The 27186-nt window shown below is 39.3% G+C and overlaps 1 protein-coding gene across 3 annotated transcripts in view; it reads left to right on the top strand.

Annotated features, from left to right (window-relative positions):
• The window catches only part of SLC9A7 (solute carrier family 9 member A7), a 181981-nt gene that overhangs the window by 132490 nt on the left and 22305 nt on the right, over window positions 1–27186 (top strand). For 2 of the 3 annotated variants that reach the window (XM_028522564.2, XM_036016617.1), the window contains exons 13-14: window positions 9726–9785; window positions 17282–17345. In XM_028522564.2, coding sequence (XP_028378365.1) covers window positions 9726–9785; window positions 17282–17345 — 124 coding nt within the window. The remainder of the gene's footprint in view (window positions 1–9725; window positions 9786–17281; window positions 17346–27186) is intronic. The other variant, XM_028522566.2, reaches the window with a different exon arrangement.

Genomic DNA, 27186 nt, shown 5'->3' with positions numbered 1-27186 from the left:
ACTATCCTTTACTCTCACCTTACCCTAGAATCTGACCGCCCACAACCTCTCTGCTTTATAGATCCAACTCACAATCCTTCCTCCCCCAACAAGAGTATTATCTTCTTTCCATCCTTTCTAAAAATCAGCTAGCTGGGTGGAAGACCACAGTTAACACTATACATAGTGAAAGGATCTCCTATATCTTCCCTACTTGCTACTACTGTAAATAGAATAGAATTCTCGGTTGCTGTCCTAAACCATTTTGCCTTCCCCTCCATCTGATGACAAAAAAGAATAGGTGGAGGAGGTGAACACCAGGATACCCACTGGAAGAGGAAACCCAACAACTAAGGAACCACTAACAGATAACAGCAGAAGAAGGTGAAGGAGGGAGTAGTAACCACACAAACCTCAATCCAGGGCTTATCTGGAAATACAACTAAACAGTAGAGACAGTACCCAATACAAACAACTGAACAAGATTTCTTTAAACCTTGTACACACAGAAGAACCAGCCTCAACACAACCTGCCCTCACCAGCACAACAAAATACAGAAGGTGGTGGACAGAGTGACCCACATTTAACCAGCTGGCGGAAAAGAACCACCAAAGAAAGACTCAACAACAATCAAAACCCAAAGACAAACACAAAGCCAACTTAAACAACAGCCCAAGACCAGCGAGCTTGGGGGGTCAAGGAAACAGCACCACTGAAACTCACTGCTACCCTACTAAAGAAGTTCACATCATAAACCGAGGGAGCCAGAACAGATCAATATAAGAAGCTGAGGTGAACAAGAAGAGTCTCACAAACAATGGGAAGACAAAGAAATACTCCCCAAATGAAAGGAAAGGAGGAAGCCTCAAAAAGAATGCTAAATGAAACAGAGGCAATTCAACTATCAGATATTGAATTCAAAGCAGTGATTGTCAGGAAGCTCAATGAGCTCACAATGAGCTACGAGAAACTACAGGGAAGCTACAATGAACTCAATGAAAACTACATCAGCATAAAAAAGGAAATAGAAACTCTCAACAAGGGCCAAGAGGAAATGAAGAATACAATCTCTGAAATGAAGAACACAGTAGAAGGAATGAAAAGCAGGATCGATGAAGCAGAAGATCGGATCAGCAAGCTAGAGGACAAAATAGAAGAAAACACCCAGAAAGAGCAAGAAAGGGAAAAGAGGCTCAGAAAGACTGAAGAGGGATTAAGAGAAATGCAAGACAATATGAAACGTAATAATATCCGTATAATAGGGATACCAGAAGGAGAAGAAGAAGAACAAGGGATAGAAAACCTAGTTGAACAAGTGATGATGGAAAACTTCCCTAATTTGATGAGACAAAAAGTCACACAAATCCAGGAAACACAGAGAGTCCCAATCAAGAGGAACCCAAGGAGGCCCACCTCAAGACACATCATAATTAAAGTGGCAAAATTTCAAGACAAAGAGAGAATCTTAAAGGCAGCAAGGGAGAAGAAGGAAGTAACATACAAGGGGGCCCCAATAAGGCTAACAGCTGGCTTCTCAATGGAAACACTCCAAGCCAGAAGAGAATGGCAAGAAATAATCCAAGTAATGAGAACCAGAGGCCTGCAACCACGACTACTTGACCCACCAAGGCTCTCAATTAAGATAGAAGGCCAAATAAGAAGCTTCTCAGACAAAAGAAGTCTAAAAGAATACACCTCCACTAAACCAGCTCTGCAAGAGATGCTGAAGGGACTGCTTTAAGGAAAGAAAGGAAAAGAGAGAGTGAGAGAGGATCACACGTACATAAAAGGCAATGAATAAGTACCTATCAATAATAACCTTAAACGTAAATGGATTAAACGCTCCAATCAAAAGACATAGAATAGCTGATTGGATAAGAAAACATGACCCACACATATGCTGTCTACAAGAGACCCACCTCAGGATAAAAGATCTGCACAGGTTGAAAGTGAAGGGCTGGAAACAAATTTTCCAAGCAAATGGACAGGAGAAAAAAGCCGGGGTAGCAATACTCATATCTGAGAAAATAGACTTCCAAAGAAGATCCATAAAGAGAGACCCAGAAGGTCATTTCATAATACTCAAGGGAAGAATTCACCAAGAAGACATAAACATAGTAAATATATATGCACCCAACATAGGAGCACCTAAATACATAAAGAAAATCTTAGAGGACTTCAAGAAAGATATGGACAGCAACACAATTATTGTGGGGGATTTTAACACCCCTCTATCAAAAATGGACAGATCTTCCAAACAAAACATCAACAAAGACATTGTGGCATTGAACAATACCCTAGACGACCTGGGCTTTACTGATATTTACAGAACCCTCCATCCCAAAGAAGCTAAATACACATTTTTTTCAAATGTACATGGAACATTTTCAAAGACTGACCACATGATAGGACACAAAACAAGCCTCAACAATTTCAAAAAAATTGAAATCATACCAAGCAATTTCTCGGATCACAAGGGACTGAAACTAGAAACCAACCACAAGGAAAAAAACCCAAAACACTCAAATTCATGGAGATTAAACAGCATGCTATTAAACAATGAATGGGTCAAGAATGATATTAGGGAAGAAATCAAACGGTTTTTGGAAACAAATGAAAACGAACTCACAACAACCCAAAACTTATGGGACACAGCCAAGGCAGTCCTGAGAGGGAAGATCATAGCGATACAGGCCCACCTAAAAAAGTTAGAAACATTTCAAACAAACAACCTAACCCTACGTCTACAAGAACTCGAGGAACAACAACAAAGACAGCCCAGAGCAAGCAGAAGGAAGGAAATAACCAAGATCAGAGCAGAATTAAATGACATAGAGACTAAAAGTACAATTCTAAAGATCAATGAATCCAAGAGTTGGTTCTTTGAAAAGATAAACAAAATCGACAAGCCTTTAAGCAGACTCATCAAGAAAAAAAGAGAGAAAACCCAAATAAACACAATCAAAAATGAAAGAGGAGAGATTACAACAGATACCACAGAAATACAAAGGATTGTAACAAATTACTACAAAGAGCTGTATGCTAAGAAATTTGAAAACCTAGATGAAATGGACAAATTTCTAGAAAAATATAACCTTCCAAAACTCAATAAAATGGAAGCAGAAAGCCTCAACAAACCAATAACAGCAAAAGAAATTGAAGCAGTAATCCAAAAACTCCCAACACACAAAAGCCCTGGACCAGATGGTTTCACAGGAGAATTCTACAAAGCATTTAAGGAAGAACTAACACCTATCCTTCACAGACTATTTCAAAAAATCCAAAAAGATGGAAGACTACCAAACTCTTCTTATGAGGACAACATCATCTTAATCCCAATACCAGATAAAGACACAACAAAGAAAGAAAACTACAGGCCAATATCGCTGATGAACATTGACGCTAAAATCCTCAACAAGATACTGGCAAACCGCATCCAACAGTACATTAAGAAGATCATACACCATGACCAAGTTGGATTCATTCCAGGTATGCAAGGATGGTACAATATACGCAAATCAGTAAATGTAATACATCACATAAACAAAAGCAAAGACAAAAACCACATGATCATATCAATAGATGAAGAAAAAGCATTTGATAAGGTACAGCACCCATTTATGATAAAAACACTCAGTAAAGTGGGAATAGAGGGAGCATTCCTCAACATAATAAAGACCATATATGAGAAACCTACAGCCAACATTATACTCAATGGGCAAAAATTAAAATCTTTTCCAGTAAGAACAGGAACAAGACAAGGATGTCCACTTTCACCACTTCTATTCAATATAGTACTGGAAGTTCTAGCCACAGCAATCAGACAAGAAAAAGAAATAAAAGGAATCCAAATCGGAAAGGAGGAAACAAAACTGTCACTGTTTGCAGATGACATGATAGTGTACATAGAAAATCCTATAGACTCCACCAAAAAACTGCTTGACCTAATAAATGAATTTGGTAAAACAGCGGGATACAAAGTCAATATCCAGAAATCAAAGGCATTTCTGTACACCAACAATGAAACAGCAGAAGCAGAAATGAAGAAAAAAATCCCATTTGAAATAGTAAAAAGGAAAATAAAATACCTAGGAATAAACCTAACCAAAGAGGTAAAAGACCTGTATTCAGAAAACTACATAACACTGAGGAGAGAAATCAAGGAAGACACAAACAAATGGAAACATATACCGTGTTCATGGATTGGAAGAATTAATATCATTAAAATGTCCATACTACCAAAAGCAATTTACACATTCAATGCAATACCTATTAAAGTACCAATGGCATATTTCACAGACATAGAACAAACACTTCAACAATTTATATGGAACCATAAACGACCCCGAATAGCTGCTGCAATTTTGAGAAAGAAGAGTAAAGTAGGAGGAATCACAATACCTGACACTAAACTATACTACAAGGCCACTGTAATCAAAACAGCCTGGTACTGGCATAAAAACAGGCACATAGACCAATGGAACAGAACAGAGAGCCCAGAAATAAACCCAAGCCTCTATAGTCAATTAATATTTGAGAAAGGAAGCAGCAACATAAAATGGAATAAAAATAGCCTCTTCAACAAATGGTGTTGGGAGAACTGGACAGCTACGTGCAAAAAAATGAAACTCGAGCACCAACTTACACCTTATACAAAAATAGATTCAAGGTGGATAAAAGACTTAAATATAAAGCGTGACACCATTAAAGTCCTAGAAGAGAACGTAGGTAGGAAAATCTCAGATATTTCACGCAGAAACTTTTTTACTGACTTGTCTCCTAGAGCAAGGGACATAAAGGAAAGAATAAACAAATGGGACCTCATCAAAATTAAAAGCTTTTGCACAGCTAAGGAAAACAGTATCAAAATAAAAAGAGAACCAACTGTATGGGAAAACATATTTGCTAATGATACCTCAGACAAGGGTTTAATCTCCAAAATATATAAAGAATTTACACGACTCCACTCTAAGAAGACAAGTAACCCAATTAAAAAATGGGCAAAGGACTTGAACAGACACTTCTCCAAGGAGGACATACAGAAAATCCAAAGACACATGAAGCGATGCTCAATATCGCTAGCCATCAGAGAGATGCAGATTAAAACCACAATGAGATACCACTTCACACCAGTGAGAATGGCCATCATAAACAAAGCAACAAACAACAAGTGTTGGAGAGGATGTGGAGAAACGGGGTCCCTAGTGCACTGTTGGTGGGACTGCAGACTGGTACAACCATTATGGAAAGCAGTTTGGAACTTCCTCAGAAAACTAAAAATGGATCTGCCTTTTGACCCAGCAATTCCATTGCTGGGACTCTATCCTAAGAACACTAAAACACCAATACAAAAGAACCTTTGCACCCCGATGTCATAGCAGCACAATTTACAATAGCTAGGTGCTGGAAGCAACCTAGATGCCCATCAGTAAATGAATGGATCAAAAAACTATGGTACATTTACACAATGGAATTCTATGCAGCAGAAAGAAAGAAGGAGCTCCTACCCTTTGCAACAGCATGGATGGAGCTGGAAAGCATTATGCTAAGTGAAACAAGCCAGGCAGTGAAAGACAAATACCACATGATATCACCTTTAACAGGAATCTAAACAACAAAACAAAACAAAACAATAAACTAGCAAAATATAACCAAAGACACTGAAATAGGGGATAGTCTGACAGTGGCCAGAGGGGAGAGAAGAGGGAATTTCAGGGGGGAATGGGTAGGGATTACAGGAACAAATTTGGAGGACACATGGACAAAAACTAGGGGTGGGGGGTAATGGGGGAAGGGGGGAGGGTTGGGTGGAGGGGCTGGAATGGTAGTAGGGGGGAGAAAACTGTACTTGAACAATGATTGAAATAAAAAAAAAAGTATGATATTATCTGTAGGGTTTTTGTAGATGTTCATCATCAAATTGAGGAAGTTTATATTAGTAGGTTTCTGTTATTTTTTAAAATAACAAACATGTTGAATTTATTTATTTATTTTTAGAGAGGGAGGGAAGGGAGGGAGGGAGAGAGAGAGAGAGGGAGAGAGAGAGGGAGAGAGAGAGAGAGAGAGAAACATCAATGTGGGGTTGCTGGGGGTTATGGCCTGCAACCCAGGAATGTACCCTTGCTGGGAATCGAACCTGGGACACTTTGGTTCCCAGCCCACGCTCAATCCACTGAGCTACGCCAGCCTGGGCACAAACATGTTGAATTTTATCAAATGCTTTTTCTGTGTAAATTTATATGATCATATAATATTTTTCTCATTTACTATGTTAATATGGTGGGTTACACTGATTACTTTTCAAATATCAAACCAGCCTCACTTGTCCAAAACAAACCCCATTTTTTTGTTGTGTATAAATTTTATACATATTGCTGAACTGTATTAGCTAATATTTTCTTAGGGATTTTTTCTGTCTGTGTTCATGAGGGATATTGGTCTGTAGTTTTCTTTTGTCATACTGCCTGTATCTTTTTTCGGAATCAGGATATCTGGCATCACAAAATGGGCTGGGGCATGTTTCCTACTCTTTTGCTTTCTGGAAGAGATTGTATAGAAGTGGTGTTAATTCTTTTTGAAAGTTTTATGGAATTCTTCAGTAAAACCATCTGGTCCTAGAGACTTCTTTGACAGGGATTTTAAAATTATGAACCCAATATCTTTAATATGGCTATTAAGATTATTCATATTGGGTAAGTTATGGTACTTTGTGAGATTGGTCTGTTTCATTTAAGTTGTAACATGTCTGTTACATGTTACAATGCTGTTGTTCATAGCATTACCTTATTATCCTTTTGATGTCTATGAGAGCTATAGTGATACCACTGATAGAGGTAATTTGGTAATTGGTAATTGGTAATTTCTGATATTGTTAATTTGTATCTTCTCTCTGATTCTTTGTCATGCTAGAGGTTTGTCAATTTTATTGATCTTTTCAAAGAACTAGCTTTTCATTTCATTGATTTTCTGTGTTATTTTTATTCTCAACTGCATTGATTTCTGCTCCTATCTTTATTATTTTCTTCTCTCTGTGCAACTCTATCCAGATAATATAATGAAGCAAAGTTGCCATTGGTGAAAAATATATATGGTGTCAGTTCACTGCATGTATATAAAACATTCATTATTACAATATAAATATATATTATTAATTATATTATACATTGTATGTATTCAGTGTAGAAACTGACATTTACAGAGATTACATCAAAAGAAGTTCCTTCCTACATAAGGTAATGAAACTGACTGGCTTTTCTGGCTTGTGGCTTGTTGTGTTACTTAAGGACCACAAATCATTTATATAAATCAGGTTTTTATTCTAAATTGATTCAGAAATCCCCTAAAATTCAGCATAGTATTTTGACTTCTGTGACCTTAGTAAGATCAATACCTACTTAGTGTTTACTTCTCCAGGCTGTTGACAGAGGCCCTACTCAGAAGTCAGAAGCCCAAAGTAGGACTCACAGTTCCACCATAAATAATTGGGAGTAATTCCACCATAAATAAATCTGCAATTTTTAACCATGGTTGATTTCTGGTCTGTGTATAAAATAAAAATATATATAACCACAAATCCAAAGCCAGGTCACTGCTTTCCAGAAATCCAATTTAACTTTTTTAATTTGATATTTTCTGATTGATATTTTAAGACAGGATTGCAAAATGGCTGTATTGTTTTCTGCTAATGCACAAACTATATACTATCTTCCTTAGTCTCTTGGGCAAGTGTTGTTATTCACAAAGGACAAATTTTGGCAACTTGAAGATATGATCACAGGAGTATTTCAGAAGATAAACCTTATGTATGTCCTGAGTGCAACTGATGGCATGGTAGCTGTCCTCTTGGAGTCCCCAGATTAAGTGACACACAGATGATGTGGTGGGTGTGTTGGAGGGTGGAATGGCTCACACCCAGGCAGCTAATGAACAGATAACCTTCCTATCCTGGAGTGCAGTAATACGATCATGCAAGGACAAGTTAGGATACTCTGTGCTGTATAATCCTATTAGACTGAAAATTTATGATACTCTGTGCTATATAATCCCATTAGACTGAGAATTTATGATAAAGATCTTTGTAAGATAACATAAGGAATAAGGGCTGGGAGAAGTTCTGAGCACTTTAGGTAATTTCATTTGTAACCAATATTTTTAAAGAAGTTCAAAATGACAACTTGTAATCAAAGGCACTGTCCTAGAATGTGAAGAGCTGGGGCTCTGGTGTCTAACAGACTCAGTTACAATCTTGGTTCCACCATTTTCTAACTTTGTGATCTTGGGCAACTTATTTAACCTCTGTAACTCCCAGTTTCCTCACTGGTTAAATGGGGATGACAATAGTGTGAGAACAAAATGTGACAATTAATAAATATGATAAAGAATTTTCTTACATTAAATGTATCATCTGGCACATTGTAAACATTTATTATATTTTAGCTATGATATTATCATTACTAATCATAGTATCACTACTACTACAACTACTGTTATTATTACTAGTGAATCTTACATTAATGGAATGTAGCTTGCTTTTTTGGAATTTGTTATAATTTTTTAATACTATGGTAATATAGAGTCTGAATAAGTCACAGTCTGAATGTGTGACTAATTATAAGTACCACTTTAAGAAGCATTACCTTCTCACTTGCATATTTCAGAGGATATTAGTAGCATGAGAATTTTGGCATGTCTACCACAGTGTTTCTCAACCATTTTTTTTATTATTGTCCCCCTAAAGAGCCTTCAAAAATGTTTTCCCCATTTTTAATACCACAGTAAAATTTTAATACCACAATTATTTTTCTTTTTAAGAAATTCCATCACAGATCTACTATGTATCTATTTATGTACTATGGTGTTTTAAAAGCTACAAACTATTGTAATGCCTGAACACATTATTTTGTCCTACAAAAACCAATTTTCACACCTCTGGGGGCAATATCACACACCCCCCCCACATTGAGAATACATGATTTAATCCAGTAGTTCCCAACTGAGGGCAATTTTGCCTCCCAGTGGGCATTTGACAATGTCTGAAGACATTTGTGATTGCACTGGGGTTGGTGGGTGCTTACTGGTATCATGTGGATAGAGGTCAGCACTCAAAATGTTAAGTTTGCCTCTGCAATTATTAAGGAAGATAAAAAATGGACTATGTGAACTCTAAGGTCACAAGGTAAAGACAGTAGCAGAAGTTAGGCTCCTGACTTTCAGGTTGAACACATGGACAATGTGATATACTTGTTTAGAAAAAAAGGCCATCTTTGCTTTTTAACTATTGTTGCTGTTTTTAATAATGTAGTGCTTTTTACTCTTTCTGTCAAATATGTGTAAAAAATATGTGTGAACACTTCAAATATGTGTTCAGTAACAACTTTGTTTTCTATTTTTGTATGCCTGTGTCTTGCTTTATGAAGCACATGTATTCTTGAAAAAATTGTATAACTTCATTTCCTGTGAGTTGCATTTATTCCTCAGATTTCATTTTATTATATATTTGAAAGGCTTATCTTCATTCCTAATTGGTCCTAATTTTGATCTGGCATATGACATTGTTGCTTTAAATGTGAATTTAGTGGCCTCTCTGCCTGAATTTTAGAGAGTACGAATAGTTTAAGAGAGAATATGGATTTATGTTTAAAATGACAGTTTGTTCTTTGATGGACGTGGTCCAGGTCATATTTCCAGAGCCCCTGGCTCCCCTATTGTCCCTGTCACACTCACATTCCCTTCTTCTGCTGCCCAGAGTTGGCGTCGAGGAGCCCTTCGAGGAGGACCAGAATGAACACCGCTGGCAGTACTTCAGGTGACACAAGGGCATCCTCTGAAACAAATTAACCGGGCCTGGCTTTTCTCGTCTTTCTAATCTGAGATGTTTCTCTTTATGCTGTTTGTCTCTTTCTTCCTGTGTGTACCAACCCCTTGCCCCCTTTAGCAAAGGGGAAAGAGGTCAGGTCAACTCTAATAACTCTTCCACTCTTTCTCTGGGCTGCTTGATGTATCAATGTTTCTGAGATTATGTCCCAATACCCTGCATTTTGGACAATGCTGGCATGTGTCTCTTTGTACAACTGAGCTTAATGTTAAGAGCACCACATATGCAGAGCCACAAATACTTTCCCCACAAAATTCTGCTAATTTCCTAGTAAACAAGGCTTCTAACTCATGAAGAGAACTAGAATTTTATATCTCAGCCATGGTTGGGATATGGCTTACACCATCTTAATTAAGTACTATTTTAGTTTTTAAAATGTGTTTTTGTGTATTTGTACATTATCACAGTGAATCAGAAGATATGAAAAACAGGCATTTTTAAGCCAGAAGATAATTAAAGGATCTTCTAATGCAATTTGTTTCTCAGTGTGCATCCAAGTTTTTGATTTGATTATGCTTAATGGTGGTGATGTTGGGCAATCAGAATAAAAACTTTAATATTCTTTCCCTTCTGTATCTCTAACTTGCATGCTTTCTTCCTGATCTGGTTTTGTGTCCTGGTCAATAATTCAAGTGCAAAGTAGGCTTGAACTTTGTTCTTGGCATTGTGAAAGTGTTTCACGCTTTAAGCACAGTGATGAAAGCAGCTATACATGGATCTAGGTCCTGGATGTATTCCATAATGACATATAGAAAATTAATTGAAGCATTTAAACTTTCTGGGTTTTAACTTTTTTCTACTGTTTAAAACACACACATACACATTCATTTTTGGAAATCTGACTTTAGATATTGATTAAGTTGCAGAGGAAACCCTCTCCTTTGAAATATTCCACCTTTAAGAAGGAAGTTTCTTCAGGCAAAGTGCCAAGTATTACACTTGGGACATGAGAGGATTCAGATTCTGATCTGTCGTTCAAGGTTTTGTATGAAGTTATGTGTCTAATAATCCTCAAATTATTTAGGATCTCTGCCATTCAAATAAAAAAAAACTATCAATTAAAGTAGATAGTTCTAAATTTATAAATTTCAGAAGTTCTAAAATTTCTTCAGTTTAATGGCTTTTTATACAGCAGTTAATGAGAACGTACATATTATACCAGAAGGGAAATTATTTATTTTTTGTATTTAATTATTCTAGAATGAGCACATCTGTTTGATTGCTTTACTTCCTCATTTGGTATGGGATTTTCACATTTGTTTCATTCTTAATGAAAATAAGGATAATTCAGTTTAGTCTAAAAGAAAAGAGTGTCATATGTGCTCTGATGAGCTCAACCCTGATGTATCAGGGGAATGCTAAAATATGATATAGTAAAACAGCACACAAAGTTCAAAGCATTACAGTGGGTCAGAAGAGAAGTGTATATTGTGGACAGTTGCCTGAAACTAGGAATTTCAGAAAGTCAGAGAACCCCCAAGTCTTCTGTGGCATTATACCAAAATACTGTGCCTGGACTTTCTTGCTGCCCAGAGCACCCCCGTTGGTCTTAAACACCCTGGCCCATTGTTTAATCTCCTGTCTCCAGAGACCAGGTTAATTTTGAGCTCTGCCCCAAGGGCAAGGCTCCTTGTGGTGGTCCACTGTCATTCTTGGAGATTAGTCTGAGGGGTCCTCAACCCTGTCAGAAAAGTAATTATTAAATTGTTATAAAGTAAACAGCCTTCAATGGAGAAAGAAATCACACAGCACCATTTGAGTCTCATGGCCCCTTGTCTGTTTTTTTTTTCCCGTTATTTAAAAAGGCAATAGCAGTCTGAGAAGTAGGTCTTTGTTTCCTTCCTCAGAAATCTATCAGCATTTTTACCAGGAGCAGAGGCCTCCCATGTTTCTCTGCCTGTGGGAAGGCCCAGGAGGTCCTCTTAGGCTCCTTTTCAGCTCCATGCTGTCAGGAGCTTGAACTGCATCTCAAACAATAGTTGATGGCAAGTGGTAACAGCAAGGGTCAGAACTTCCATGGCAGAGGTAGGTAAAAGCAAGAAAAGTGGATGCTGGGTAGCAGTGTCCTTAGAACTGAGGACTGCCTGGGGATGGGTTCAACAAGATCAGAAGATGGCTTAATTTGTTGGAATTTGATTAACTATGTTTCAATTAACTATAATTTTTCTCCTTGCCTTTTCATGTTAGGAGAATCTTAGCAAAATATTCCAGGATTTATCTGTAGAGGAAAACTACATAATTACTAGAATCTATATCTACCTATTTATCTATTGCCTGTATTTATCTATTATAGCACCCATGAATCCTCACAGTTTGTGGTTTTCACACCCCAAAATAATACAAGATCCTTAATCATCAATATTAGTAGATTGGAGAGCCAAGAAAAATACTGATGTGTTTTTGAAACATTTTCAAGAAGGATATAATTAAATATTCCTCTTTTATTTTCACCAAGGATATAATTAAACAGCCTTCTTTTTTAGTTGTGAAACAATTTAAATCTGTAAAAAAAATTGAAAGAATGGAATGACGAATACCCAAGTTCTAACCTGAATGTGTGAATTCTTAACATTTTATCATATTTTTGGTCATTTTCACGCTCTTGCTCTCTCTCAACCATTTCAGAGTACTTCATAGTACATAGCAGATATCATGACTTTCTAACCCTAAATACTTCAGCATGTATCTCCTAGGAATCCAGTCTCCCTACATGATTACAATACCTTTATCATACCTGAGAAAAAGTAATATGAATTTTACACACACACTGGATACAGGATCCAATCAAAGTTTACTTTCATTGTCATGTCTTTTTAATCTCCTTTAGTCTGCAACAATACTCAACCCCATTTTTGTGTGTCTTAGAACATTGTGTTTTTTAACTATTCAGGACAATTGTCTCCACAGAATTCCCACAATCTGGATTTTTATTATTTGTTTCCTAATGACTAGAGATAATCATTTTTGCAAAAACAAAAAAACAAACTGTAAAGGTGATATTATGCATTTCTTTTTTTTAAAGATTCTATTCATTTATTTTTAGAGAGGGAAGGGAAGGAGATAAAGAGAGAGAGAGAGAGAGAAACATCAATGTGTGGTTGCTGGGGGTCATGGCCTGCAACCCAGGCATGTACCCTGACTGGGAATCGAACCTGCGACACTTTGGTTCGCAGCCCGTGCTCAATCCACTGAGCTACGCCAGCCAGGGCTTGCATTTCTTTTTTAAAAGATGTTATGCATTTACTTTTAGAAAGGGAGAAGAGAGGGAAAAAGAGAGGGAGAGAAATACCAATGTGTGGTTCCCCCTCACTTGTCCCCTACTGGGCACCTGGCCCACAACCCAGGCATGCATGCTGACTGGGAATCAAACCAGTGACCCTTTGGTTCACAGACCGGCACTTAGTCCACTGAGCCACACTAGCCAGGGCTGATGTTATACATTTCTTGTTGCATGTTATCATGTGGTGCATATTGCCAGTCTGATCTTTATTAGTGATGCTAAACTTGATCACTTTCCACCCTAGATTTCTCCCGTGTAAAGGTGTCATTTTTCCTATGTAACTAAGAAGTAATCTGTATACCTGTCCCTTGACTAAACTCTTCCCCTTCTTTCTCCCCTTACCCCGCTCCCCTCTGGTTGCTGTCAGTCTGTTCCTTGTTTCCATGTCTCTGGTTCTATTTTGCTTGTTTGTTTGTTTTGTTCATTAGGTTCCTCTTATAGATGAGATCACATGGTATTTGTCTTTCACATCCTGGCTTATTTCACATAGAACAGCAGTTTTTCAAAAAGCAATCTGTAGAGTGATCCTTTGATATCATATGAATAGCCAGACTCCAAACAACCCTTTACCTGTTGTACATCATCCATTGATGACCCTTGATTGAAATAGTTATTATACTAGGGCGTGGAAAATAGTGATTTTCTAATTCTGTCATTCCTTTAATGTTTATAAAATTACATTTATCTACAAAGAAGAGCTTTTGGAGAGTTTTCAAGTTTATTTTATATACTGATGAAATGAGGAGTCTCCCCATTGTCTAATCAGTTTGAGCAAAGTTTTACTTCATATTTCTGGCACTAGGGATTGTGTCTCTGCAGGATCTCAGCAAGCATCTTGGGTGTTATCACTGAGAATGTAAAAGGTAGGAGACAGTTGTCACTTTTTTAGTCTAGAAAAGAATGATGCTAGAGAGATGTGGCTGGAATTAGTACTGTCTAGAAACCTCACTGTCCAATTTTGTAGCCACTAGCCACATGTAGCTATTTAAATTTGATTTTTAATTTATTAAAACTAAATAAAATTTAAAATGCAGTTCCTCAGAATCAGAGAAATGGACATCACATGGAGGGATTTAAGTGGGGAGGGGGAAGGGAGGAATGGGAGGAAAGGTACAGGGAAGAAGCATAATTAGTAGGCATAAAATGGATGGGAAGAGATAAAAATGGTATAGGAAACAGAGAAGTCAGAACTTATATGTCCAACCCATGAACATGAACTAAGGGGTGGGGGGAATGCTGGAGGGTTGGAGGGTGCAGGGTGGAGGGGGAATAAAGGGGGAAAATTGGGGAAACTATAATAGCATAATCAATAAAAAGTACTTAAAAAAAACCCCTGTAGTCCTTGATGTAGGGATATGTATAAATTTGGTAACGTGGCCAATAGAATTGACTTTCTGCAAATAAAAAGGATTTTATTTTACTCATTCACACACACACACGCACACACATACATACACAATGCAGTTCCTTAGTCATATTAACGACATTTCTAGTGCTGAGCAGCCATATGTGGCTAGTGGCTACCATGCTGGACAGCGCAGATCTAGAATACTACCATCATTGCAGACAAGTTCTATTGGACAGGGTGGATCTAGAATCACTCTTAAGTTCTTCCAAACAAAATGTTGAACTTCCTGAGTTTGGGATGAGATTTGGGTGGCTCTAATTTTGTGAGTTTATCCAATTATTTCATTGTTTTCTGTTTTGTTGTTTTAATTCTATCCTGGTCACATGGGCCCAGGGTGAACAGGAGTTCCACTGATGTTTCCAGGGCTTGAATGAAAATAGTCAAAACCTAGTCTTTATAAGCAGTTCTTGTTGAATGGAATTTATTTTAATTTTCTGCTCAACAATATTTTTCCCTCCTGGTAGAGATCAGTTAAAAGAATAGAGGGGATAAATTTCCTTTGGCAGGTTTTATTGTATTTTACTTTATTTTCTTCATTGTAGTACAGGGTACTCTTCAGCCTTTTTTCCTACCCATAGGCTTGCTATTTCACCTCGGCTGATAAAGTCAATTGGTTTTATCTGTATTGACATGAAAGCCCTATATGAAGGCTAATACACCTGTTTCAAAATTCATGGTACAAAAAAGAGAGATTATTAGTGCCAGATCTGAATGGCCATACTCTTGGGCATAATATACTTCAGGCCATTCAGATCTCATAAACTTGTTGCTGCTTCCCTACAATAGCCTCTCTGTGGTTAGGCTAAGGGCTGTTGGGTCACCTGACATTCTGGTAAGCTATCTGGGAGACCCTGGGGTAACTGGCACCATATCCCTCTAAATGTGCAGTGGGAGCACATCTGAGTCACTTAGTCCATCATGAAGTGGCTTACAGAATCCACAGAACAAGGCCCATTATTGGATTCCTAGCTGTTGGTTTTATAAATGCTGACAAAACTGCCCTATAGAAGACTTTTCTCTGTGTAATACACATTAAGAGACTCAAAGTATGTGAGTGTTCAGAATCAACAGCTAGGAATTTAAGTTGTGACCTCTCCTCTACCACTTTGGTACATTAGACACTTTGGGCGCACTGATGCTCTGGTATGACTTTTGTGGGCAGTCCTGGGACCCCTGAAGTAGATGGATTTCGTGTCAAAAAATATCTGTGAGATTTGTTGCTTAAAAGTCCCTGGATAATGTCCAGTTGTGAGGACAAGCCTCCAGCCCTGAGAAGTTCCTGCCTAGAAGCAGCTTATAGACACATAGCACAGTCTACCTAATTTACCATGAAAGGTCCCATTAAACCTTAGGCCCATGGGGAAGAAATCAGGCACTGGGCACACTATGGGTTTTAACTAAGTGCTCATAACAGTGTGAAAAATATGGGGTAACTCTTCCCTTTCCTTCTATAACCCTACCCTGTCCAAGGGCATGCACCTTTGGTTAGTGCTTGACAAGCCTGGAATGAGAGGGGAGAGGTTGGCTTTGGAGGTGGGGGTACATCTATGTTGTCTTCTATTCCCCTTTTACATTACTATCTTCTCTCAAAAAATATGCTGGGCATCACAGATGGGGAAGAGGAAAGGAGAGGAGGAAAAGTAAGGCATACACACACAGAGCTTTGTGCTCCTGCAGCTCTGCTCATTGGAGTAAGAACCCTGGTACTGACTGCAGATAATACCCTGGTGAAGGACACTTGAGCTTGAAGAGAAGGCCATTCAGCACCTCTCTTCAAGTTCAAATCAAGCCTGCTAAACATTGTTCTCAGTTTACCTTGTGTAATACCATATGTTCTTTGTGATACTGGAAGGAGTGAGGGAAAAAGAGAATTCTCCTGGCATTTTTGTTTTTCCCCGCATTTCCCCATATTATCTATGTCATCTATGTCAGAATTAGGAAGGCACAGGAATAAAGAATTAGCATATGCATAGGGCAACAGTTGGTATGTTACTGAGCCAAGAACACACTTTTATGGAATTAGTTATAAGCTGATTTTGCCACTTTGCTTTTTGCTTTTGTGTTTAGTTGTTCATCTCACATATGTGACTCCTCAGGTCATCTCTGCTATAGGAGGATGTGGGGGCACCAGGATAAAAATTTTGAGATACACACATGCTGGATTATTTAGAGGAAGTATACTGATTCCTGCAACTTTATTTTAATTCATCCAAAAAAATAAGAAGGGGGGAGAGATGCATAGACATATAATAAAATACAGCAAAATTTTAATGGTAGAATCTAGGTGGTGGGTATGTAGGTGTTCACTATAAATTCTTTCAGCACTTCCTTGGATATGTGAAAAGTTTCATAACAAAAGGTCAGGGAAATAAAAGGAGGTCAGGACAACAGTAAGAAGCAGTAGAGAGGAAAAGGCCTGGTGCAGTGGGACCCACATTTTTATAATGGACAGTCTGGTGCAGGAAAACAGATTGACAGTTGCCAGCTGGTGCTGTTCCCTAGAGGCCTTGCTTAGGGTGTAAGCACACAGGATTTATTGCTTCTCCTACCCTCTGAGATCTGATGTGATATATAATCTTTCTCATTGTTTGAATGATAGCCTCTCTCTTCTTTTAGATACCCTTTCCTCTGCTTCAGGAAGATGGTCAGCCTCTTGCCAACTTTCAGCCAGAAAGCTTGCCCTGGTCCAAGCTAATACTCTCCATTTTTCTCCTTGTCTTTCTCCCTGGTGACTGATAGAGTTGGTGTTGACCCAGATCAAGACCCACCACCCAACAATGACAGCTTTCAAGTCTTACAAGGGGTAAGTCACAAGACATGCTTTTTCCCAGGGAAGACATTATTAAAAATAGCTAAAATTTATTTAGCATTTACTACACACCAGGCACTTTACATGAATTCCCTCATTGTGATCTTGATAAGAACTTCATGAGGTATGTACTATTATCCCATTTTATGGATTAGAAACTGAAGTTTGGGAGTGTCAGTGAATTATATAAGGCCAGAGAATTAGAAAGTGGTGGAGCCAGGATTTGATCCCAGAGACAGTGTTCTTTTTTTTTTTTTTTAAAGATTTTATTTATTTATTTCTAGATAGGGAAGGGAGGGAGGGAGGGAGAGAGAGAGAGAGAGAGAGAGAGAGAGAGAGAGAGAGAGAGAGAGAGAGAGAGAGAGAGAGAGGGAGAGAGAGAGGGAGAGAGAGAGAGGGAGAAACATCAATGTGCGGTTGCTGGTGGTTATGGCCTGCAACCCAGGAATGTACCCTGGCTGGGAATCGAACCTGGGACACTTTGGTTCCCAGCCCGTGCTCAATCCACTGAGCTACGCCAGCCAGGGCTGAGACAGTGTTCTTAAGCAACATATTAAGGGGGTGGGCTGGCCAGAAAGAGTGTTTAAGCTAAGTCCCCAACTCCCTATCTTCCACAAATGGATATATTGGGTAGATTGGTGATTGGTTCACTGCAACTTATTCTGAGTCTCTCAGTGGTACCCAGGCAAAGGAAGGAAAGGGATGTGATTGCAGGCTGTCCTGGTCTTCTAGTGCCTGGGATCCTCCAAGCTCTCCGAGTTTCCCTTCAACCCACCAATGGCAGAGCAGCAGCCCTCACCCCTATGTGGGCTGAAGGTCACAGCAAGACTAACAGTTAAGGCTTGCACAGGGCAGTAGCAGCAGTGACAGCATGGAACAGAGCATGGGGGAGGGAAGCTGTAGAGACAGTGAATGGAAGAGCCCTTATGGCAGCATTTAGTGTGACCACAGGGAAGAGTGGCTGTTGCAGCAGAGAATGTTGATGGCCCTTGGCTTGGCCATCTGCAACACTTACTATTGCTGCTTAATAAACTGCCCCAAGTGTAGGAGAATGAACAATTTCTCCTACTCATGGATTCTCTAGGTCAGGTATTTGGAAAGGGCCTAGTACAGATGGCTTGCCTTTGCTCCATGAAGGAGGCCAGGGGTTACCTGGGTGAAGCTGGGGCTGGAATCATCCCAAGGTTGATTTGCTCCCATACCTGGCTCCTGGGCTGGGAGGATGCACATGAGGACAGCCAACTAGAATACTGAATTGTGGCTTCTCCAGGTGACCTCAGGGAACTGGACCCCTTATATGATGACTTACGGTTCCAAAAGCCAGTGTCCCAGCAAGCAAGGGGGAAGCTACATAGCCTTTTCTGACCTAACCTTGCAAGTCTCACAGCATCACTTTTGTGACTTTCTGTTGGTTACAACGAGTTGCTAGGGCTAGCCCAGATTCAAGAGGAAGGGATAGAGACCATAACCTCTGAGTGGCAAGAGTGTCAACAAAGTGATAGATGCGTTTTTATGCTGTGGTATCATCCCTGTTGTAGGGCTGGCAGGATGATTTTGTCTCTAGGTTTTGCTCCTTTCCCAGGCTGGCATTTCCTGGGCAGGCCAAGTGGTAGAAATGAGAGTTATGATGAGAGCAGAAATTTTTTTCCAAAATATTATTATTTGCCCTTGGGAGTCAAGAACAATTCTGATCAGCATCAAAAACCCAGTGCTGAGCACAGTGCTGAGCTTGGCACCTGGGGAGCTCGATAGGTGTTTGATAGGCAGATGCAAACATGACGGACCAATGCAGTAGGAAGCTTCACTGACCACATACATATGTTACCTGTGAAACCATGTCGATTGTTTCTTTTTCTTCCAGCCAGCTTTGTTTTTTTTTTTAATTATTTTATTGTTGTTCAATTACAGTTGTCCACATTTACCCCCCACCACTCCCTCCTCACCCCAGCCATCCCCATCTGCCTCCCCTGCTTTCACACCTTCTTGGTTTTGTCCATGTGTCCTTTACAGTTGTTCCTGAAAACTCTTCTCCCCTTTGCCCCATTATCCCCTCCCACCTCTTTTCTGATTACTGTCAAATTGTTCTTAATTTCTATGTCTCTGGTTATATTTTGCTTGCTTGTTTGTCTTGTTGATTAGATTCCAGTTAAAGGTGAGATCATATGGTATTTGTCCCTCACCGCCTGGCTTCTTTCATTAGCATAATGCTCTCCAGTTCTATCCATGCTGTTGCAAAGGGTAGGAGCACCTTCTTTCCTTCTGCTGTGTAGAATTCCATTGTGTGCATGTACCACAGTTTTTTGATCCATTCATTTATTTGCTGATGGGCACTTAAATTGCTTCCGGCACTTGGCTGCTATAAATTGTGCTGCTATGGACATTGGGGTGCATTGGTTCTTTTGGATTGGTGTTTCAGAGTTCTTAGGATATAATCCTAGCAGTGGAATTGCTGGGTCAAAAGACATTTCCATTTTTAGTTTTCTGAGGAAATTCCATGCTGTTTTCTACAGCGGCTGCACCAGTCTGCATTCCCACCAACAGTGCACTAGGGTTGCCTTTTCTCCACACCCTCTCCAACACTTGTTTGTTGCTATGTTTATGATGGCCATTCTGGCCGGTGTGAAGTGGTATCTCATTGTGGTTTTATTTTGCCTCTCTCTTATGGCTAGCAATGCTGAATATCTTTCATATGTCTCTGGACCCTCTGTATGTCCTCTTTGGAGAAGTATCTGTTCAAATCCTTTGCCCATTTTTATTGGGTTGCTCGTCTTCTTAGACTGGAGTCATGTGAGTTAATTTTGGAGATCAAACCCTTGTCTGAGGCATCATTGGCAAATATGCTTTCCCATATAGTTGGTTCTCTTTTCATTTTAATGCTGTTTTGCAGCATTAAAAGTTTCTGCCATGCAGAAACTTTTTAATTTGATGAGGTCCCATTTGTTTATTCTTTCCTTTATGTCCCTTGCTCTAAGGTGAAAACATTGCTGCGTGGAATGTCTGAGATTTCTCTTCCTGTGATTTTGTCTGGGACTTTTATGGTGTCACGACTTATATTTAAGTCTTTTATCCTCCTTGAATTTATTCTTGTGTATGGTGTAAGTCGGTGCTCGAGTTTCATTTTTTTGCACATAGCTGTCCAGTTCTTCCATCACCGTTTGATGAAGAGGCTCTTTTTACTCCATTTTATGTTGCTGCCCCCTTTGTCAAATATTAATTGACCATAGAGATTTGGGTTTATTTCTGGGCTCTCTATTTTGTTTCACTGGTCCATGTGTCTGTTCTTATGCCAGTACCAGGCTGTTTTGATTACAGTGGCCTTGTAATACAGTTTGATATCAGGTATTGTGATCCCTTCTGCTTTGTTCTTCTTTCTCAAAATTGCTGCAGCTATTCAGGGTCGTTTATGGTTCCGTATACATATTTGAAGTGTTTGTTCTATATCTATGAAATATGCCATTGGTACTTTAATAGGGATTGCATTGAGTCTATGAATTGCTTTGGGTAATATAGACATTTTGATGATGTTAATTCTTCCAATCCATGAACATGGTGCATGTTTCCATTTGTTTGTGTCTTCCTCAATTTATTCAGTGTTGTGTAGTTTTCTGAGTACAGGTCTTTTACCTCCTTGGTTAGGTTTATTCCTAGGTACTTTATTTTTCTTGTTGCTATATCAAATGGGATTTTTTTCCTGGTTTCTGTTTCTGATACTTCATTGTTGGTGTATAAAAATGCCTTTGATTTCTGAATATTGACTTTGTATCCTGCTGTTTTGCCAAATTCATTTATTAGGTTGAATAGTTGTTTTGGTGGAGTCTATAGGATTCTCTATGTACACTATCATCTTCCAGCCAGCTTTGAATTACACTTGTCATTGCACTTCATCCTAAATCCAGTTTACATATTTCACATTCCATAGGATCTTCTAAATGAGTCCCTCTACCAAATTATGTGTAACAAATATTGCAAAATATGGTATTGTATGGGACTCAGGGGGTACTTTTCTGGTTTCCTTGCCTTTGAGGCTGGTCACAGCCTGATAAGGCATTCTTGGTGTGGAGGCCCCTTAGGGGACATAAAGCCATGACCTCTGAAAGTTCTGGGCATTTTGGGAAGAGCTTTCAATGAGTTACATTGGAGATTTGGTACCCACTTCAGTGTTGCTTCAGAAGACTTTTGTGATTATAATAGAATTAGCTATTATGTCAGTCGGGAACACATGGTATCAATGAACTCTTTTTTGAAAAGTTGCTCTTTGATTCTAGCTTTGATTAAGGACCTTAGTAAATAGGATTCAGGAATTGTGCACTAGGGAACTAATTTAGAGTTTAACAGTTTGGGAGATCCTGAGACTCATCCCCAAGAAAACCTGGGTAAAAAGTGTGATGGATGTCTTTGTTTCACTGAAAGGAAAACAATGGTTCTGGTAGGATATGACTGCCCTATTCCAATGTATTTTCCACAGACCTATGGCTAGTCAATATTAATTTTATAAGAAAAACAGGCCAATTCCAGCTAGATAGCCAGGGTTTAGAGAGATTTCATTTTGACAGTTCATACCAGTCACACACCTCCCAGCCCTTTTGCTGTTTGCCATTGCTCTTGCCTTTGGTCCCAAGCATCTATAACAGGGAATAGGGAAATGGTTTGGTAGGTTTTATGCAGCTGAAGTTATTATACATTTCATAGGAACTGTGTGTGGAGACAGTTGGCTTGTAACCAATCTCAGTAATATACTTGCTGTCACTTTTCCATGGAAATATTTTAGACAGTAGTGGGTCCTAAGTGCTGAGGGTTCTGGCAGTGCATTTAGTTCATGTAGTAACAGCTAAGATAGTGCCTCCTGCTCTAGGTGGGTAGACCTTTCTGAATGGGTCAGCTCAGTGATTCAGTGTTCCTGGCAGCTCCCTGGAGGACCCTTTGGGCCAAGTATAAAAGGGCACAGTCACTTTTGCTGCACTACCAATTGGCCAGGCCTAGCTAGGAATTGTGTCACAGCTTCCCTTTAACTTCACTTCTTCCAAGTCTCACACACAGTCATGCAAAGGGCCCCCAAAGTCAGTTCCATTGGCATTTCAAGATTGCTGTCAGACTGGGGAAAAAAAGAACTTTAAGTTTGGTTCCCCAGGACACCTTCTAGAAAATTTCTTATTTCTCTAAATCTACTTGGCCTGACCTTTTTGGTACAGTGAGCCACTAACAGCAGTGCTGTGAGTACTGAATGGTCATGAGAAACAGTAAAACAGAAATAAATGGGCTCCTCATTTTTGGGTGAAACCCTGGGTTCTTGCAGTTTCCCCTGAAATGGATCCAAATTACACACAGTGTTGTCATAAAAGTGAAATCAGAGGTGGAAAAAGTCCAGATGTTTGTTCTCCATTAGAAAAGAAAGGGCAGTTCTCTTTACCTCATTTTCTAAATCATCTTTCTAAAAACAAATAAGTGATATTTGATGGGAAAGCATTTTTTATAGAGAGCACAATTTTCCTCACAGGTTTTTAGAAGATCAAGGTTATAAACATAGTCATGGCTACAGGGCTATAGAATATTAGCTTATGTGGGCAAAGGAAAGGAACTATTGGCTTGAACTTTCTTATATTTCCTTCAATATTCTTTGACAGAAGCATAAGAATATTGTGGGTAGACTTTAGCTTCATGTTCCTGGCAGGTTTGACTCATTAGAACAAAACAAAACAAAAACCTTGGTTGCTTTGTTTCTCAGAGGTCTTGGTGACTTTGCAACCAAAACAAAAACAAGCACAGCTGGAGGCAAACTGCCCAGGCCTGGAGGTGGCCTCACACCCCATTCAAGTGGGGATGTTTCATGCCAAACCCAGCTGAGATTTGTGTTGGCTGGACATGCAGACATATCATTCACTTCCTTCCGCAAGTTTACAGAAGAGCACTCATTGATGAGCCTTAGCTAGGAACCCGAATCTGAATTTATCCTGGCTTTATCATCTCAGCAGGACAAGGTCACAAGCAGGATATTAGTGAAAAGTGGAGGAAAGGAAACCACTGTGCTTACAGTACCTGTGTGTTTGTATGTGTGTGTGTGTACACAAGTGTGAAAACTGCAGAAAATCAGCTGTTCATAGTTGAATTGGCATATAACTTTCTGGGCAAATTAGATTTGTTTGTTTCTGGGTTTTCCTCCAGTGTTCCTCCAGGCTGAAATCTGATACCCAGTCACATATCTTTAACTTCACTTGCTGAAGTGCCTTTCCTCAAAAGCTTTCTCACTCCCCTCCCACCACGCTTTTCTTTTTGTTCTTCTGATTCCTTCCCTTGGGCCCCCTGTTTCTCCTTTCTACTATTCTTTTCCCCCCTTAAAGTTCAAAATTAACATTAATTTATTTCATTTGACAAATACTTATTGAGTGCAGGCTGTGAAAGAATTCACAAAGAGAAGAAAGTGCAGAAGAAAGTTATTTTACTTTCCCAAGGGAAGGAAAAGTCTAGGTACTGATAGAGATAGGTACCAGCACAAGCACCAGCACCAGCCTTGAGAGGTGAGGGCTTTGAGATTTTTCCAGGTAATGGAGCAGTTGTAGAGCAGGATGTTTCAGTTGGGCTGCAAATTGTTTCAATGTTATCTTTGGGTGCAGGGTCTAGTGGTCTGGTATGTCCTGTTCTATAAGTTCCAGGAGCCTCAGTGCCTTCAGGGAGCTTCCAGTAATTTTCTAATCCTGAGGATAAGGGCTCATAAAACAATTAAGGTCAGTCATGTTTGGGGGTCTAGCCAACTCTGGGAAAAAGGGCCTCAGAAAGTAGCTTTTGTCCTGTTACTGAGCATCTGTTATATATTTCAGACATTCTTTCAGGCTCTGTGAATACATCTGCAAACAAGCTAGAAGAATCTTTGTCCTTCAGAATTTGGGGACAGTGTGATGATGGAAGGGTAAGGGTAGAGAGTGGCAGAGGTGAGCTTCTGGAGGGCCTCATCTGCTTTTCTTCTAGGGACCATAGACCTGTCTTTCTGCTGCTCCAATTGCCCCCACAGACCAGCAACCTGGGCATGACCAAAGATTGTTAGAAATGCAGACTCTCAGGCCGCACTTTGACCCACTGAATCAGAATCTTCATTTTAACAAGGCTCCCAGGAGGGTTGTGTACACTCTACAGTAAGTACTGGGGAGCTCTCTGTTCCCTATTTCATGCCCTTTTATCTCACTTTTGAGAAATCTTGGCCCCATCATCCCAAGGACATGAAAAAGGCCCAGATCTGGTTGCATCATTTATTTACTCTTTTGTTTTGCATTAGTTTTGTATTCCTGCTGTAACAAATTAGCATAAACTTAGCAGCTTAAAGCAACACTATCTTATAGTCCTGTAGGTCACATGTCTAGTGGACTCCACTGATTTCTCTGTTTCAGGTCTTTCAAAGCTGAAATCAAGTTATCTTCTGGGCAGGGTCATTCAGGTCATTGGTAGAATTCAGTTTTATGCCCTTGTAGGACTGAGGCCCTGTTTCCTCCCTGGCTGTTGGCTGGGGCGTCAAGGTCAGCTCCTAGAAGCACCTGCATTTTCTGGCTCATAGTCTCCTCCATGTTCAAAGCCAGCAATAGTGAAGCAAGTCCCTGTCATGCTTTGGATCTCTCCTGCATCTTCTTCCATTGCATCTCTGACTCTTTTGCCCACCTTGTCCACTTTTAAGGGTCCATGTGATTACATTGGACCCATCTGTAAAATCTTCAGTCCATCTACAAAGCCCTTTTTGCCATGTAATGTAACATATTCACAGGCTCCGGTGATTAGGATATAGAAATCTTTGGGGAACTGCTATTTGCTCCATCTCTGAAAAACACATAAGCCATTCTCAGTAATGCAATGACCTTAACTTAAAAAAAACTTTCAACAATAAGAATAGAATAAGATTCAGTTCTATTCAGAAATTTACTACTTCTAGAAAAATTATTTTCAAAATAGAACCTTTTGCCATCACTCAGTTCTTTAATCTGCTTTGTTTTTCTTCATCACATATATCATCATATATGTATCTCTCTGTCTCTCCCTCTGGAAATGTGCTCAAGGGGCAGGTGCTGGGTCTCACTCCTCTTTGTGTTTCTAGAACCCAGCATGGTGCCTGGCAGACACAGTCAGTGCTTAGTCAATGTAGAAGAAATAGATACTGTTATATGCTCCACAAAATGGTAATAAGCAGAGTTGGTGGTATTTTTTCAGAAGGGGCTTTTGACTTCATCTTTGTGGGTAACAGATCCTGGAAAGAGTTTGGTGAGATTTCAGTAAATGGAAAAATAGTAACAATCAGTCTGGATGTATATTAAGAGATCTTCTAATTAAGCTATCATTGATTTGACAGAATTAATGCAACTGAGTTCCAATTCAGGATGGGGTATTGTCAATAAAAAGTAAAAACAAATCCCTTATGTAACTCACAAGAACAGAGAATAGAATGGTGGTTACCAGGGTCTGGAGGAGTTGGGGAGATGTGTAAGGGTTTAAACTTGTAACTAAAATATGAGTAACATTTGGAGATCTAATGTGCAGCATAGTAAATATCAACAATGCTGTATTATAAAATACACAGTTGCTAAGAGCCTAGGTATTAATTGTTTTCACCACAAAAAATAAATGTTAATACTAAGTTGATAGAGGTGTTAACACTACTGTGGTAATTATACTGCATTATACAAATGTGTGAAATCAATTCATTGTATACCTTAAATTTGCCTGGTGATATATATCAATTATATTTCTTTCTTTATTTTGATTTAATTTACTTAAAAATATTTTATTGTTTATGCTATTACTATTGTCTCAATTTTCCCCCTTTGCCTCCCTCCACCCAGCCTGCCCCCAACTTCCATAATAAGTCCACTCACCATTATCCATGTCCATGGGTCACACATGTATGTTCTATAACTGATCTCTTCAGCTTCTTTTAATCAGTTTCCCTTCCCACCTCCCTTCTTACAGCTGTCAGTCTGTTCCATGATTCTATGCCTCTGGTTCTATTTTGCTCATTAGTTTATTTTGTTCACTAGATTCCTCTTATAAGTGAAACTATATAGTATTTGCCTTTCAATTATATTTCAGTTTAAACTTGTCCAGAGTCACACAGCAAGGCAATGACACAGTCATGGATAGAGCTAGCATTTAGAACCAGGCAGTCTATTAAGAAAGACTGTGATGTTTACACTTAGACCTCTTGGAGTGCTCTTTTGCCTTTGAAACATTTCTCTGAAAAGACAACCTTGTGCACAGCCTTGAAAAGGGAATAGGAATTAGCCAGGTAGGTGTCATGGGCAGCAGAAGGTGAGGGGTAAACAGGGTGTTCCAGGTGCTACAAGCAGCCTGAGCTAAAGATATGGGGGTGTGAACCCTCCTGGTGGGAATGCAGGTTTTGAGAAGGGGTGTGGTGACAGAGCAAGTTCCTGCTTTTTCTATGGGTGTAGCACTTGAATGGAAATCTAAGAATCTGCAAATGGAGCAGGGAAGGGGGGCCCTGACCATTGTATGGTCAGCCTGCACCCACACTGACACCTGCTCAGTCCTGTGCTGCTCAGATCCCACAGGAAGGATTCCACTGGCTTGTTTGTGATAAATAACAGCCTAAATCAAGTTGTGAAGCAGTTGGTTATCTTCTGGGTCAGCTTACAAAATCACCCCTGTTCCACAGACCCTCCCTGATTTCCCCAAACCCCACCCTATATAGATTTATATAAGCTGCTCCTGTACTTAATCATGCTTCTGGCACCATCTCTTGGAATAAGAAATTGTTTAACACCCCTTTTATAATGTTGCACTTTTTATTTGCCCCGAATTTACCTCATGTAACCTGTTCAGGGCTATCTCTTGGTTTCTTACATTT

Source organism: Phyllostomus discolor, chromosome X (assembly GCF_004126475.2).
Source record: "Phyllostomus discolor isolate MPI-MPIP mPhyDis1 chromosome X, mPhyDis1.pri.v3, whole genome shotgun sequence".
Taxonomy (NCBI): domain Eukaryota; kingdom Metazoa; phylum Chordata; class Mammalia; order Chiroptera; family Phyllostomidae; genus Phyllostomus; species Phyllostomus discolor.
The sequence above is the reverse complement of the archived record's forward strand: the minus strand, read 5'-3'. Positions and strand labels throughout refer to the sequence as shown.